Source organism: Chrysemys picta, chromosome 11, assembly GCF_011386835.1.
Source record: "Chrysemys picta bellii isolate R12L10 chromosome 11, ASM1138683v2, whole genome shotgun sequence".
NCBI lineage: Eukaryota > Metazoa > Chordata > Testudines > Emydidae > Chrysemys > Chrysemys picta.
The window spans coordinates 55995032-56008089 of record NC_088801.1 but is presented as its reverse complement, the minus strand read 5'-3'; the positions used below and the strand labels follow the sequence as shown (position 1 = coordinate 56008089).

General features: G+C 42.3%; 1 protein-coding gene across 5 annotated transcripts; it reads right to left on the bottom strand.

Annotated features, from left to right (window-relative positions):
• Positions 1-715: 715 nt before the first annotated feature.
• LOC101948872 (uncharacterized) lies at positions 716-11931 on the bottom strand. Of its 5 annotated transcripts, none has more exons than XM_008174248.4 (4): positions 11612-11931; positions 8755-8932; positions 3366-5469; positions 716-2117 (listed from the first exon to the last, which is right to left on the bottom strand). In XM_008174248.4, the coding sequence occupies exon 3, from the start codon at positions 5425-5427 to the stop codon at positions 3400-3402; it is 2028 nt and encodes a 675-aa protein (XP_008172470.1). In that variant the 5' UTR covers positions 5428-5469; positions 8755-8932; positions 11612-11931; the 3' UTR covers positions 716-2117; positions 3366-3399. The 5 variants fall into 5 exon arrangements, with proteins under 5 accessions (XP_008172470.1, XP_065416952.1, XP_005294353.1 ...); XM_065560881.1 differs by having other exon boundaries at positions 1937-2117; positions 11623-11786; XM_065560880.1 differs by having other exon boundaries at positions 716-5469.
• Positions 11932-13058: the final 1127 nt, after the last annotated feature.

Genomic DNA, 13058 nt, shown 5'->3' with positions numbered 1-13058 from the left:
TACCCCCCTGCCTCACAAACTACACTATGCGCCCTCCACGGGCCCTGCCCCTAGTCTCCACCCCCCCCCCCCCTCACACAATCCAGACCCAGCCCTGTGGTGTCCAGTGCTCCTGTTCTCACAGACTCTGCTCCCTTGCTGCCTGACCCCTGCTCCCTCCCCACAGACCCAGCCTGTGATAATGTTTTTATATTTGTTATTCCTAAGAAGAACTGATGGTGTATTGAACTCCAAGTAATACTACTTTGTGCATAACCAGGAATAAGTTTACCTTGTGCATTTTACTCAAGAAGTACAAAGGAAGGTCACTGCCTCTAAACTCTGGGGCTTTCAGGGTTAGAGAGTCAGCATTGTAACCTTGGAGAAGTTACATACCTAAGCAGAAGCTGCATGTAGGCCTAGTTTCCGGGTATCTGGGCTCTGTTTAGGAGTGGTTAATATACTAGGAACTGTAAGGAATAGTATTCAGAAGATCCAGTTCCACAAGCTGCCATAGTTAGGGAACTATAAAATATTCTCTGCCAATAAAAACCAAATTAGAAGAGTTCCTATGGATTTATTTTCCTTTGAGGTGACCAGCTGTCTTCATACACATCACTAACTACACTGCTAGCGTTCACTAGTGCCATATTTTGAATGCCCTTGAGAATTAAGGACATTTAGCATCTCTCACAGTCAGGACTTTAGTTTATAACAGCAGAATTACAAGTTTGTATTATACGTTATATCAGTTTATTACAAAAATTTAGAATGTACATTAAAAATTAATAAAAGTGGGTTCAAAATAGGTATTACAACAGTTAAAATATTTATGGTGTTATCCTACACTGTTATAATTCCAGACTATTTTAAGTTATTAATTCATACTTGTACATAATTCATCTAATAAAAATACCTGTTCCAAAAGAGAGCACAAGACAATACCATTAAGAAATTACAACTATCTTACAATTATTTTAATAATCTTTAGCCTTTTTATGTACAATATGCCACTTTGAATTTCAGACTTCTCTTTACTCCTGAGGGAATTCTGTGCCACTGTGCATGTGCAGAATTTACATCCCCAGCAGATTTCTTTGCTTCCCCACAGAAAACTGACTTTCTGATAGAAAAGCAAAGGGAAGCCACAAGAGCAGTCATGTGACCCTCCCCAGCAATATGTTTCAGGTATCCAGGGCAGCTGGCAGAGAGGTAAATCACTGTGAGGCAGGGAACAGGACTGGGGAAGACCCGGCTGGTGGCTCCAACCCTGCACCAGGCTCAGCTGCTAGTCTGGGCTGGGCTGGGCTGGACAGGACTTCCTCTTTCCCTGCATGGCATCTGGGGCCAGGTCAGACCCACCCCCAGATTTCTCCCCCAGTTGCAGGGACCTCTGCAAACTGTGCCCCACCCCGCTTCCTGCGCCCATCGCTCCTCAGCTGCAGGGAGAAGGCTCCCTGTACAGGGAACTACTCCCCCATCCGCCCAACCCCCATGGATCTAGAACCCCTATACCCAGACCCTCCTCCTAAGCCTCACCCCCTGCACTCAGAACCCCCACAATGAGCCCCACTCCCCCTGCACCACCCACACCCAGATCCCCACCCCACCGAAACCCCAACCAGCTGCACCTGGATCCCCATCCAACTGAACCCCACTCCCCCAGCATCTGACCACCACTGAGCCCCACACACCCAAACCCCTCTACAGAGCTCTATCCTCCCCACACCGACCCCCTCTGCTGAGCCCCAACCACCTTTACCTACCCCCCCCTGCAGAGTCCCATTACCGTTGCACCCAAAACTCCCCAACAAGCCCCTGTGCATCCAGTTCCCCCCTACACTTGGATCCCCCACTGAGTCGCCTGCACCCAGGTTACCCCACACAGAATCTTTTCAACACACCCCTGGATTCCTCCACACTAAGCCCCGCCACACTTGGCTCCTGCCTCCCATACCTGGTGCACCTGGCATGGAGGGGAAGATCCCTGGGGTGTGTCCGGGGCAGGCCCAGTCCTAGCGCTGTGTCAGGGTTGGGTGCAGCCTCACCACTGAGTCCGTATCCCCAGGGGTAGCTGCACAATAATCTCCCACCTCTGTGCAGCCAGTGGCCTATGCATGCGGAGCCTCCACATTTATCTGACAAATAAAATGTGTAGAGTTTTTAAATTTTAAAATATTGTGCACAGAATTTTTTTGGTGTAGATTTTTTTTGGCACAAAATGCCCTCAGAAATATCTCTTAACAGAGTTGTAAGTACAAATTATTCAAGAGTAGTGCCCTCCAAAACTTATATATAAAAAAGCAGGTTTTATTTAATCTTCACCCAGCCATGGCTCCTGCCAGAGTATTGTACTGAGGCATAAAAATGTACTGTTAAGTTGTGTATCACTCAATATAAAAATATGCCATGACTGTATTACATTAATAGGCTAATGGGGAGGAGGTTTTTGGTGCACTGTCTAATCAGCATCTTCAGTCAAGTGTGCCCCCCACCAAATGAATTACTATTAGAGCAGGGGTAGGCAGCCTTTCAGAAGTGGTGAGCCAAGTCTTCGTTTATTCACTTTAATTTAAGGTTTCACGTGCCGGTAATACATTTTAACGTTTTTTAGAAGGTCTCTCTAAGTCTATATTATATAACTAAACTATTGTTGTATGTAAAGTAAAGAGGGTTTCAAAATGTTTAAGAAGCTTCATTTAAAATTAAATTAAAATGCTGATCTTATGCTGCCAGCCTGCTCAGCTCGGGAGTGTGGGGGGGGTGCAGGGCAGAAGGGGGGGGGTCAGGGCAGAGGGCTGGGGTGCTCCCAGCCCCCTGCCCTGAACAGCTCATGGCAGGGGGCTGGAAGGGATAGGCCCTGTCCCCTTCCCCAAGGTCCCGACCCTACCTCTTCTCTACTTCCTCGACGGAGCAGGGAGCACGCTGCCACTCCTCCCCCTCGCAAGGGCCATCAGCTGATCGGCGGCAGGGAGAGGGAGGAGGAGGGGCAGGAAAACACCACACTGGGAGAAGAGGGAAGCTTGGCTGCCGGAGAACCAAGCTTCTGCCTCCGCCCCCACAGGGGAGAGCGGTGGACGGGGGGGCTGAGTGGGGCTGGGACCGTGGCAGGCAGCAGCGTGCCACTCAAAATCGGCATGCGGTGTTTGGCACACGTGCCGTAGGTTGCCGACCCCTGTACCAGAGCATGCCTCATTAATTTTACTTTAGTTTTTCAAAAATCCTTTTCTAAAAAGGGTTGTGTGGCTTTATGCAATGTATCTTCCTCTATGAAAAGTAGTTCTTACTAAAGGAATGGGAAAACAGATTTGTAGATAGAACAAAATTTGAAATGCATGAGTCAAATAGTTCAATTGCAATGAGCCATTTTGAAAATCCTTGCTTACTTTTTTAAAAGAGATCCTCTTCACTTGAGTCTTTTCAAAAGATATCCTCCTCAGAGTCATCTGTAGTGTCCTTGCTATTAGCAATTGCATAAAACTCATTATTAAACAAAGATATCATCTCTTTGGATGGTTGAAACTGGTTGCAGCAAATCTTATTTCGGTGCATATAGGCCCTAATCCTTAAGATATTTTCAAGTAGGCTGTCCTGCAGTCTGTTCTTTAACTTGGTTTTTATCAAGTTCATTTGTGAGATTGTACACTCCACAGCTGCAGTGCTGAAGGGCAAGGTGAGAAGGGCAAGGGCAAATAATCCTAGCTCAACAAAATCCTTATCACCAACTTCATCTGTGTGTTTTGCAACTTCTATCCAGAACTGTTCTATTTGGCTATCTTCTGTGTTTGTCCATGAGACAGCATCCAGATTTTTCCATTGCTGTTTCAACTTGATATGATCCCCTCTACATAAGGACAAAAAAGACAGGGTTGAGAATTCAGGTTTTGTAGGACTTAGAACAACTGAAGGGCTCAGAGCACTGAGAGATTCTAGATGATGGACATTTGGAGGCAGTCGGAGCTTTATTTGCTTAGCAAACTCAAGGATACAATCTCGACATCTGCTTTGGATGGTCTCTACTGTATGTGAGGAAAGATTTGCATTTATTAATTCAGACAAGAACGCTGATCCAAAGTTAACCTCCGAAAGAGGCATGTAGTTCCTGTTACAGTGAATGTCATAATTTACAATGGATGACCATGTTGTAAAGACACAAGGTTTCATGACTCTTTGCACCAAATTCTGATAGAACAGCATTAATTCAGCAATAAGGTTAACTGGATTAACTGTTTCAAATTGAAATAACTTGTTGATCCTATTAGCTTCCTGAATAAGAGGCTGCAGAAAAACAAGATAGAGTCTATTTACTGGATCAGAATACATTTGATAGAGAAGCTCAGCACTGTAGTCCCTTTCATTGTCTCTTATAGACTGAAAGTGCAACATCAGAGTTTCATACTGATCAAGTACTCTGTTAATACAAGGGCTAATGGACAGCCATCTTGTCTCAGTAAGCTGCAGTATTTTCAGGAAATTCTCTCCAACACTGATGGCAGCATATAGTTCATGGTACCTCTTCTGGTGGAAAGTGCTATGGGAAAACCACAAGTATGTCCGTGAAACCATATACTCTATGTTCAATGGAAGCACATCAATGGCTTTTGAAGAGCACAAATAGAGAGAGTAACTTACATATTTGATGAAAACTCCACAAGGATTGAGTTCATAAAACTTTTTGAGCAATGAATTTTTATTTCCACATAAGCTTGTATTGAAACCATCAGCAGCAATCCCAACACACTTTTTTATGTTCAGCTTGTTGTCATTTAGAAATGTCAAGAGGGCTTCTGTGATAGTACCACTTCTAGTCAAGTTAATGATCCCTGCAAAGGATGATACAATACATTTAAGCTTGTTGCTAAAATATCTTACTATCAAGCAAAGTTGCCTTTGTGCTGATACATCTGTACTTTCATCAATGATCAACGAGTAGTGTCCATTGCCAATGTCTCTCAGAAGTTCTTCGTGTACAGTAGGACCAATGACATTTCTAATCAGTGTGGAGCATTTTGTTCTATGCAGACTAATGTCCTTCTCTGCTATCCCTCCAACAATGCAGCCTAGGTGATCCACTGTAAAAATGCTCATATGGCAAGCTATGTGTGCCGCTAGCTTCAGTGCACACACATTAACAGATTGATCCATTTTGGCTTGCGTGATATCATCGTCAAATGAATTTTGGTTTTCAACTTCAAATTCAAATGAATGTTTTTTCATATCAGAAGAACATGAAAATAAAGCAACATGTCTCTTGTGCTTTTTGGTTTTACTGTGTGCAACCAAATCACTATGATGGGCTCTGATTTCACATGCGCAATATTTGCATGCTGCCTTTGTGTCATCTCCTGGTACACTTCGAATCCATTCTTTTAATCCAGTTTCCCTTTCCCAATCTCGACAGTATCTTTTTCCATACTTTTCCCACTTCCCAAGTGGTTTAGGTGCCATCTCTGGTCATGTGTTATGGGCTTCCCCAAGAACATAAGATTCCTTAAAAATAAAAATAGTCAATTACTATAAATCTCCCAAGATAAAAGTAACATGAAAAATCTGAAATCCCTTATTGGAGGATTAAAAAAAAAAAAGAAAAGAAAAGGATTTCACCAATAAATTCTGACAACCAGTTCAAACTCTTCAAAAGGAAAAGGCTTGCTAAACCTTAACAAAAATTTCTATATGAAAGTATAACTCAGGGTCCAAATATTCAAACCTGTTAAAATTTCATCTGAATATGGGCTGCTAGTTCAAAAAGTTCAGAGTTACTTTAACAAAACTGGTAGGCAGCAAATTTTACAACTCCAGGATGCTTTCTTCTTCCCAAATGGGAAAAAAGTTATATAGGACATAATTAACATGTTCCCTCAAGCTATTTTACTAATAAATGTCTTGTGCCTAATGCCCAAGACTGGGCTTAGGAATTCTGGGTTCTATTCCCAGCTCTGTCCAGACTTCTTGTGACCTTCGGCAACTCACTTAAATCTCTAATTAGGCACCAAAATAAAAATGGACTGATTTTCAAAGGTGTTGAGGCCCTCAAGCTCTCACAGACTTTAGGGGAATTTGAAGATTATCAACATTTCTGAAGGTCAGCCCATTTGTGAATTTGTGCCTAATTAGAGATTTAAGTGCCTAAGAGTAGAAACACCATTTTAAAAATTTTAACCTCAACTCTGTGTTTTTGTTTATCCATTTATAGGGACAATACTTTTCTACTATGCAGATGTTCTGAGTCTTAATTAATGTTTTTAAAGTGTTTTGAGATCTTTGGATGGAAAGCTGTACGTAAGTAAAAATCACTGTCTAGCTTAACAACATCTTACAATCTTATATTACCCAATATATCACCAAAATACTCTCCATATAAAAGATATTAATCCCCACTCTTCCCCAAAAGTGCATACCGTGCATTAAAGGGAAAAAGTGTCCACAGGTCGTATTATACAAACTATAATATCAAAGCAAAAGGAGAATAGACTGCTCACGTGACTAGTAAGGGTCTGTAACTCTTGAGGACACTGGTTCTAATCAACTCCAAGTTGGTTGGGGTCAGATTTTTAAAGGTATTTAGATGTCTAAAGATACACGTAGGCACCTAAATACCTTTAAAAGTCTGGCACTTGGTGACTGGAAATCATTGCTGCCTGATAGCTGCTTAGTGATCTATGAAATTAGTTGATGGTTTCAGTCCAAAGCTGCCTACATCACAAGTTCCATCACTGCAACTATTACACTTGGTGCAGTCTTAGTAGAGAGGCCAAAGACAGAATCAGTCACATGGCTAGAACCACAAAAGAGCTTGGGCATTTCAGTGCCTAACTTTTAAGTACCTTGCAACCCACAGCCTTGCTCAGGCATGTAGGCTCCTTATACAATACATGGGAAGAGCTGGACATCTAACAATGGGATTACAAAAGCCAGAATAGTGAGTAGGAACCAACCTAAATTAGCCAATAGGAAATGCTGAGGAGAGGTACCACCACTCAAAGGCACTTAGGTATCCAAGTCCAAGCTAGACTGTCTATCTCCACTAAGGATTCTTAGCCAAAAACTCTTTTCTGGAATTACGGTAGGTATCTACGCTGTTTTGTTTTTTGAAGACATGCCACAGAGAAGGTGGTAGAACCTCCCCTAATAATTTTTAACTCAGTGACTAGACCAGGGGTCGGCAACTTTCAGAACGGGTGTGCTGAGTCTTCATTTATTCACTCTAATTTAAGGTTTCGCGTGCCAGTAATACATTTTAATGTTTTTAGAAGATCTATTTCTATAAGTCTATAATATATAACTAAATTATTGTTGTATGTAAAGTAAATAAGGTTTTTTAAATGTTTAAGAAGCTTCATTTAAAATTAAATTAAAATGCAGAGCCCCCCAGACCAGTGGCCAGGACCCGGGCAGTGTGAGTGCCACTGAAAATCAGCTCGCGTGCCAAAGGCGGCACACGTGCCATAGGTTGCCTACCCCTAGATTAGACCATTCACTCAGGATATAGATGACCCAGGTTCAATTCCCCCTCTGCCTGATGTGGAGAAAGGATTTGAACTTGGGTCTCCCATGAGAGTACCCTAATCACTGGCTATGGCATAATCTGATATGAGCCCCTCTCAATTTATCCTGTGGAAGCTGTTCCACTGTATATAAGTAATTAAATATGCAGTTGAACAGAAAGAGAGTGAGAATGATCTATAGCTGTTAGTCGCTTTGGCACTCACCTGGGATGTGAGACACCGAGGTTCCAGTCCAGCATATTTGATTATTTATAAAAGTGGAACAGTTTCAACAGGAGAGAAAGAGAGTTACATGTCCCAGAATACCCCTTGGGCCAGTGGTTAAGGAAATCACAAAGTAAAGGAAGACACATTCAATTCCTTTCTCCACCTCAGGGAGAATTGAACCTGGGTCTTTTACATTCTGGGTGAGTGCTCTAACCACGGGGCTAAACATTGTAAGGGGGCAGCACCACCATCACCTCCTCTTTTGTGTAGGAACACGTTATGGATCAGGCTCTACAGGCAAGATAAGCAGAGGAACACTTAGTTTGAGGACGCTGCCCAGGGCTCAGGTGCCCAGACACCTAGACTGAGGTGGCTGTGCATGTGCTCACTGGCAAAAACCAGGGGACTTTACCAAGGGAAATTTAAGCACCTAGGGACTTGGTGAGGCAGCAGGTGAGCAGGGATTTTGAGGATCTCAGTGGTGCTTAAACGTTGGCCTTAAGCATCTAAATCGTTTTGTGGATCTGGCTCGCAGTGACTAAACGTCACTCTCACCCCAAAACTGATCCTGAAGACTAAGGCATAGGCCCAGCGACAGCCGGTAATGAAGGCAAAAACATCCCTATGTACTTTTTTTGTGAATACATCTTCAAGGATGTCAATGGCCATCTTTCATGAGCACTAAATTCAGTTAAAATCCCAATATGTCCTTGGTTAGAATCCTATTTTCTGCATCAATCTAAAAAAGAAGTTGGTAAACATCTTTGATTTTTAATTTCCAGCTCCCAAGAAAAGTTTCCTGGGATATTCAAAAAACGAAATCCAGCAACATCATTTTCTTTTCTTTTTTAAATAAATAAAACAAAGTTTCAAGAAATCTGTGCAAAGAAACAACATTTCAACACAGTAAAAATACTCCAATGAAACATAAAATACATAGAAGACCGGAAGAAAAAATAAAGGGTGAGTATTTTAAGCCTTCAGAGCGTCAGACTTGATTTATTTAGTTATTTACAGAGCAGGAGCTTCTTTCTGCTGTTCCTTCTCTTCTGGTACCAACCTTTTCTTTATTCACAAGTATTCCTCTTGACCACCAAGTATTTTCTCTTCTCTCCGTATTTCTCTTGGTGTCCTGGGAGTGTCTCTATCACGGTTGTTGTAGAATGCTTACTCAACTCCATAGAAAAATTTTGAAATCAGCAACACTCCCTCTGTTCATTACCAGAAGATATCAAGATCTACCAAAAAATAAAAACCCAACCTAACTCTCAGCAACATATCTCAAGAATCAACAATTAGAAACAATCATAAAACAAGCTGTAAAATATTTTTCCATCTATGTCAGACATTTCTAACATGCCCATCATTATAAGGGAAAAGAGCAGGAAATGCAGTCTCGCTGTCTACTTTATGTAAATATACTCTGATATCTAGGTGATGGTCACATTAAAAATCCCTAAAAAGAGTAGAATCTAAGCCCCATATATATTGAGACACATTAATTTGTCTGTAAAAGATCCTGTACTTCATCTCTGCTACTTTTAGCAGTTATTTTAATTCCCTCCTATTCACCCATTATATGTGTTTTTTGCTTTGTACTCTGAACATTGTCAGGTTTGGTCTTGGCCTGATTGATCCACAGAGACCTACAAATCTGTGGATTTATATTCCCAGACCATTTTTGCAGATCGCAGATCAGATGTGAATATAAATTTTGTATCTAGAGCCCTACAAATCTGCAGATATCTGCTTTATATCCACGGATGGGATGCGGATACAAATTTTGTATTTGTGCAGGGCTCTACTGATCTATTCCAGTAGGGAAGTTCCACATTAAAGGTGCTTTTTTTTTTTTTTATTAAAACATTTATATCACACCGTCCTAATGACCAACAGAGAGCTTTTTTGATATTATTTAAACCTGGTTTTCCTTTTAAAAAAGAGAAGCCACCAGCACAATCAATCCTATAATACCAAATTAGAGCATACATTTGCAATAGAGGAAAAACTGACTAGAAAGTTAACAGATTCATTTCAACCTTCTAATTGTAAGTTAAAAATACTTTTACAATATCTAACACTTTTCAGAGTCATTTTATGTGGGCAAAGAGTGGTTCCTAATTGGAGCTTGCAGAGATGACCATATGTGATAGTGGATAATTACTGTTTAAAAACCATTGCATTTTTAACATGCTGTATTTACAACTGGTTCTATAGATAGCTGAATAGTGCAACTGTATGGGATGCGCCATTGGCAGCCAAAGCAATAATAAAGCTTTTTTTTTTTTTTTTATAAACAAGACGACTTTCAGAGTGCCATCCATCTAAATAACCAAGAAAGCTTTACACGTAACTGTTAAGCCAATATAACAATTCTGTGAGGCAGGGAAATAGGCCAAGTCACTAACCATTCTGTTTCAAGGTGATATAAATTGGTGGCAGAGCTGGAAATTAAACCCAGATTTCCTTTCTCCTAGTCCTGTGCTTTAGTCACAAGACAATGATAGAAAGTGAGCTTCACTAGCATGTACATGGGGATGTTAGGGCATTGAGCCCCTCTGGTGGGGCAAAGATGGAAGGAAGTCTCTCCTCACTAGCTTTATCATGTATTTAATTGTGAAAATACATACAGCATTGGCAAAATTTCATAAGAAATTGTAAGCTAAGAAAGGAAGCTGAGAACATTAACTCTCTCAAAAGTAGACAGCAATGGAGTTGGATTATGTTCAACTGATGGAAGGTCATCTAGAATTTGAAAGCAAAGCTAGATCTCTACATTTCAGATGTAATTTAAATGTATCAAGAACAGAGGTTCTCAAACTGGGGGTCGTGAGGTTATTATATGGAGGGTCACGAGCTGTCAGCCTCCACCCTAAACCTCACTTAGCCTCCAGCATTTATAATAGTGTTAAATATAAAAAAGTGTTTTTAATTTATAAGGGAGGGTGCTGCACTCAGAGACTTGCTCTGTGAAAGGGGTCCCCCAGTATAAAAGTTTGAGAACCGCTGATCAAGAATATTAGAAAAGTTTTCAGGTGAAACGAAAAATTATGATAGACATGAACTATTCAATGGAAAATACACAGTAAGTTTTGGAAGTATTATTGCATCTATTTATATTTTTAGGAAGTGGTGGCAGAGGCATGAAATTCCTGCTAATAGTTCTACAGATGCTTTCACTACAGTGATTCAGTGGCTAGGGTTCTTGGACTTGGAGACCAGGAGTCCAATTCTTACTCTGTCAGATGCTTCCTGTGTGACCGTAAGTCAGTGTATGACCATCATACAGTGGCACTGCTGCAGCATAAACACATCCTACATCAACAGAAGGGTTTTTCCATCAATTTAGTTCATCCACCTCTCAGGGAGATGACAGATCAAAGGAAAAATTCGTCCCTTGATCTAGCTGCTTCTACAGTGGGGGTTAGATCAACCTAACTACATCAACAGGACGTGAAGTTTTTCACAGCCCTGACCAAGGCAGTTAGGTCAATTTAATGTTTAGGTGTAGACGAAGCCTCTGTCGCTATGCCTCAGTTTGCCATCTGTACAATGGGAATAACTGCCCTTCCCTGCCTCTGCAGGTGTTGTGGAAATGTGAGATAAATACTCTGAAGGCTGAGGCAGGGACCGGCACTAGGGAGCCATTTCCGTACCTAGATCATCCCTCTCCTGCGTTATCCCTGTCCTGGCTCCTGTCCATAGTCGGTCTCTCTCTGGGGGCCCCCTCTCACCCCCGCCAGCTCGGGCTCCGCGAGCTCACCCCGCGCACACCCGGGCTCCGCGCGCCACTTTCCGCCCCACGCCCAAGGCTCTGGGCGCGGGAAGAGCCCCCCGCGCACCGCCAGGCCGGGGGCCTGCGCCCTTCCCACACCGCCGCCTCCCCGCCACCGCTGCCGCGCCTGGGCCCCTCTTACACGCAGCGGACCCTGAGCTCGGCTCCCTGGCTCAGGGGGAGCCGGTAAAACAAAGGCAGCACGCCCCGGGCACCAACGCTTCCGGACGCCGCCTTCCCATCGCCGCTCAAGCCTTGGCCCGGGCAACTACCGCTCAAGCCGTAGAGGCAGGGCCCAATCAGCGCCCGGTTCTTCTGACTGACAGCCCGTTGTCCCAACAGGGCTGGATGTCCGCCCAGACTCTCTGATCGACAGCAACGCCCCCCAATCGGCTGTTGTTCAAAGAGGTAGGGGCCCGGCGCCCCAAGGCGCTCACTGCAGGCTTGAAGGAAGCAGCGCACGGAGAACGTGTGCCTTTACAGCGCCACCTGCTGGGCGAAGGAGGGAAAAATTGCAATGTCATAACGGTAAGAACAGTTAGAATCTATTGATTATGCAATTAATCATTTGTTAAATATTTATATAAAATCTCACTCAGTATTCTAACGCAACCTGTCCCCCAACAAAGGATATCAAGGTGTTTTACAAATAGTGGCCCTTATCCTGTATCTGTATCCACTATCACAACTGCCTATGCCTAGATAGAGTCCTATGCAAGAGCTGAAGTCTGTGCTGCTCACAAATCCTGATGTAGGTTCAAGGCCTTCATGCATAAATAAGGAACTGTGAAATGCAGCTACTTCTGATTAGGAGAGCATCAGCTAACATGCTTCACAACTGCAGGATGCGAGGCAAGGAACGATTTTATCCAACAAGGTTGCCGGAGAAAATAGGTGGAATTTCAAAACGTGTCAGGGACTCTTCAACATCTGTGCACATTATAGAGATTCTGTCATCCAAAAGGCATACACAGCAACTTGGGCATGTAGAAAGTTAGGTTGTCAACTCTCTGCAATTTGCTAGGAATCCAAGGGAGGAGAAAGCAAATTATATCAGCCATTATCTTTATGGATTCGTCTCCTGTCATGCTTCTTTATAATATATAAAAGAGGCCTGAAGAGTTGTTTTTTATTTCAGACATGTGCTTTTCTGGTTGACTTTTATATTAGAAGTTAGATGTAACTAGACTGTTTTTTCTTGAAAATTATAGATTACTGGATAATTATGAGATTGAGGCACTATAGAAGTGAAGTTGCAGCTGGAAGAGTTTTTTATTCAGGCTCATTTCTTTATGAGAAGATCTTTTAAACTCAGACATCTTATAATTTCTCATGCAAGAAATTTTATGTCTGTTAAAGATTACTAAGGATTTAGGCCTGATCATGCAAAGATTTATGCACACATTTAATTTTGTGCACTTTTGAGTACTCCCACTGAAGTCAATGCAACTACTTACATTGTGTAAGAGTTAAGCACACGATTAAGACATCACAGGAGTGGGGTCTTAGATGAGATCTACACTATGAACTTTTACTGGTATAATAATGTCAGGTGGAGGTGTGATTCTTTACAACATTTTCATACCAGA

Bases quoted from the DNA above. Each gene is read 5' to 3' on its own strand.
- LOC101948872 (XM_065560880.1), bottom strand. From the start codon at position 5,427: ATGGCACCTAAACCACTTGGGAAGTGGGAAAAGTATGGAAAAAGATAC.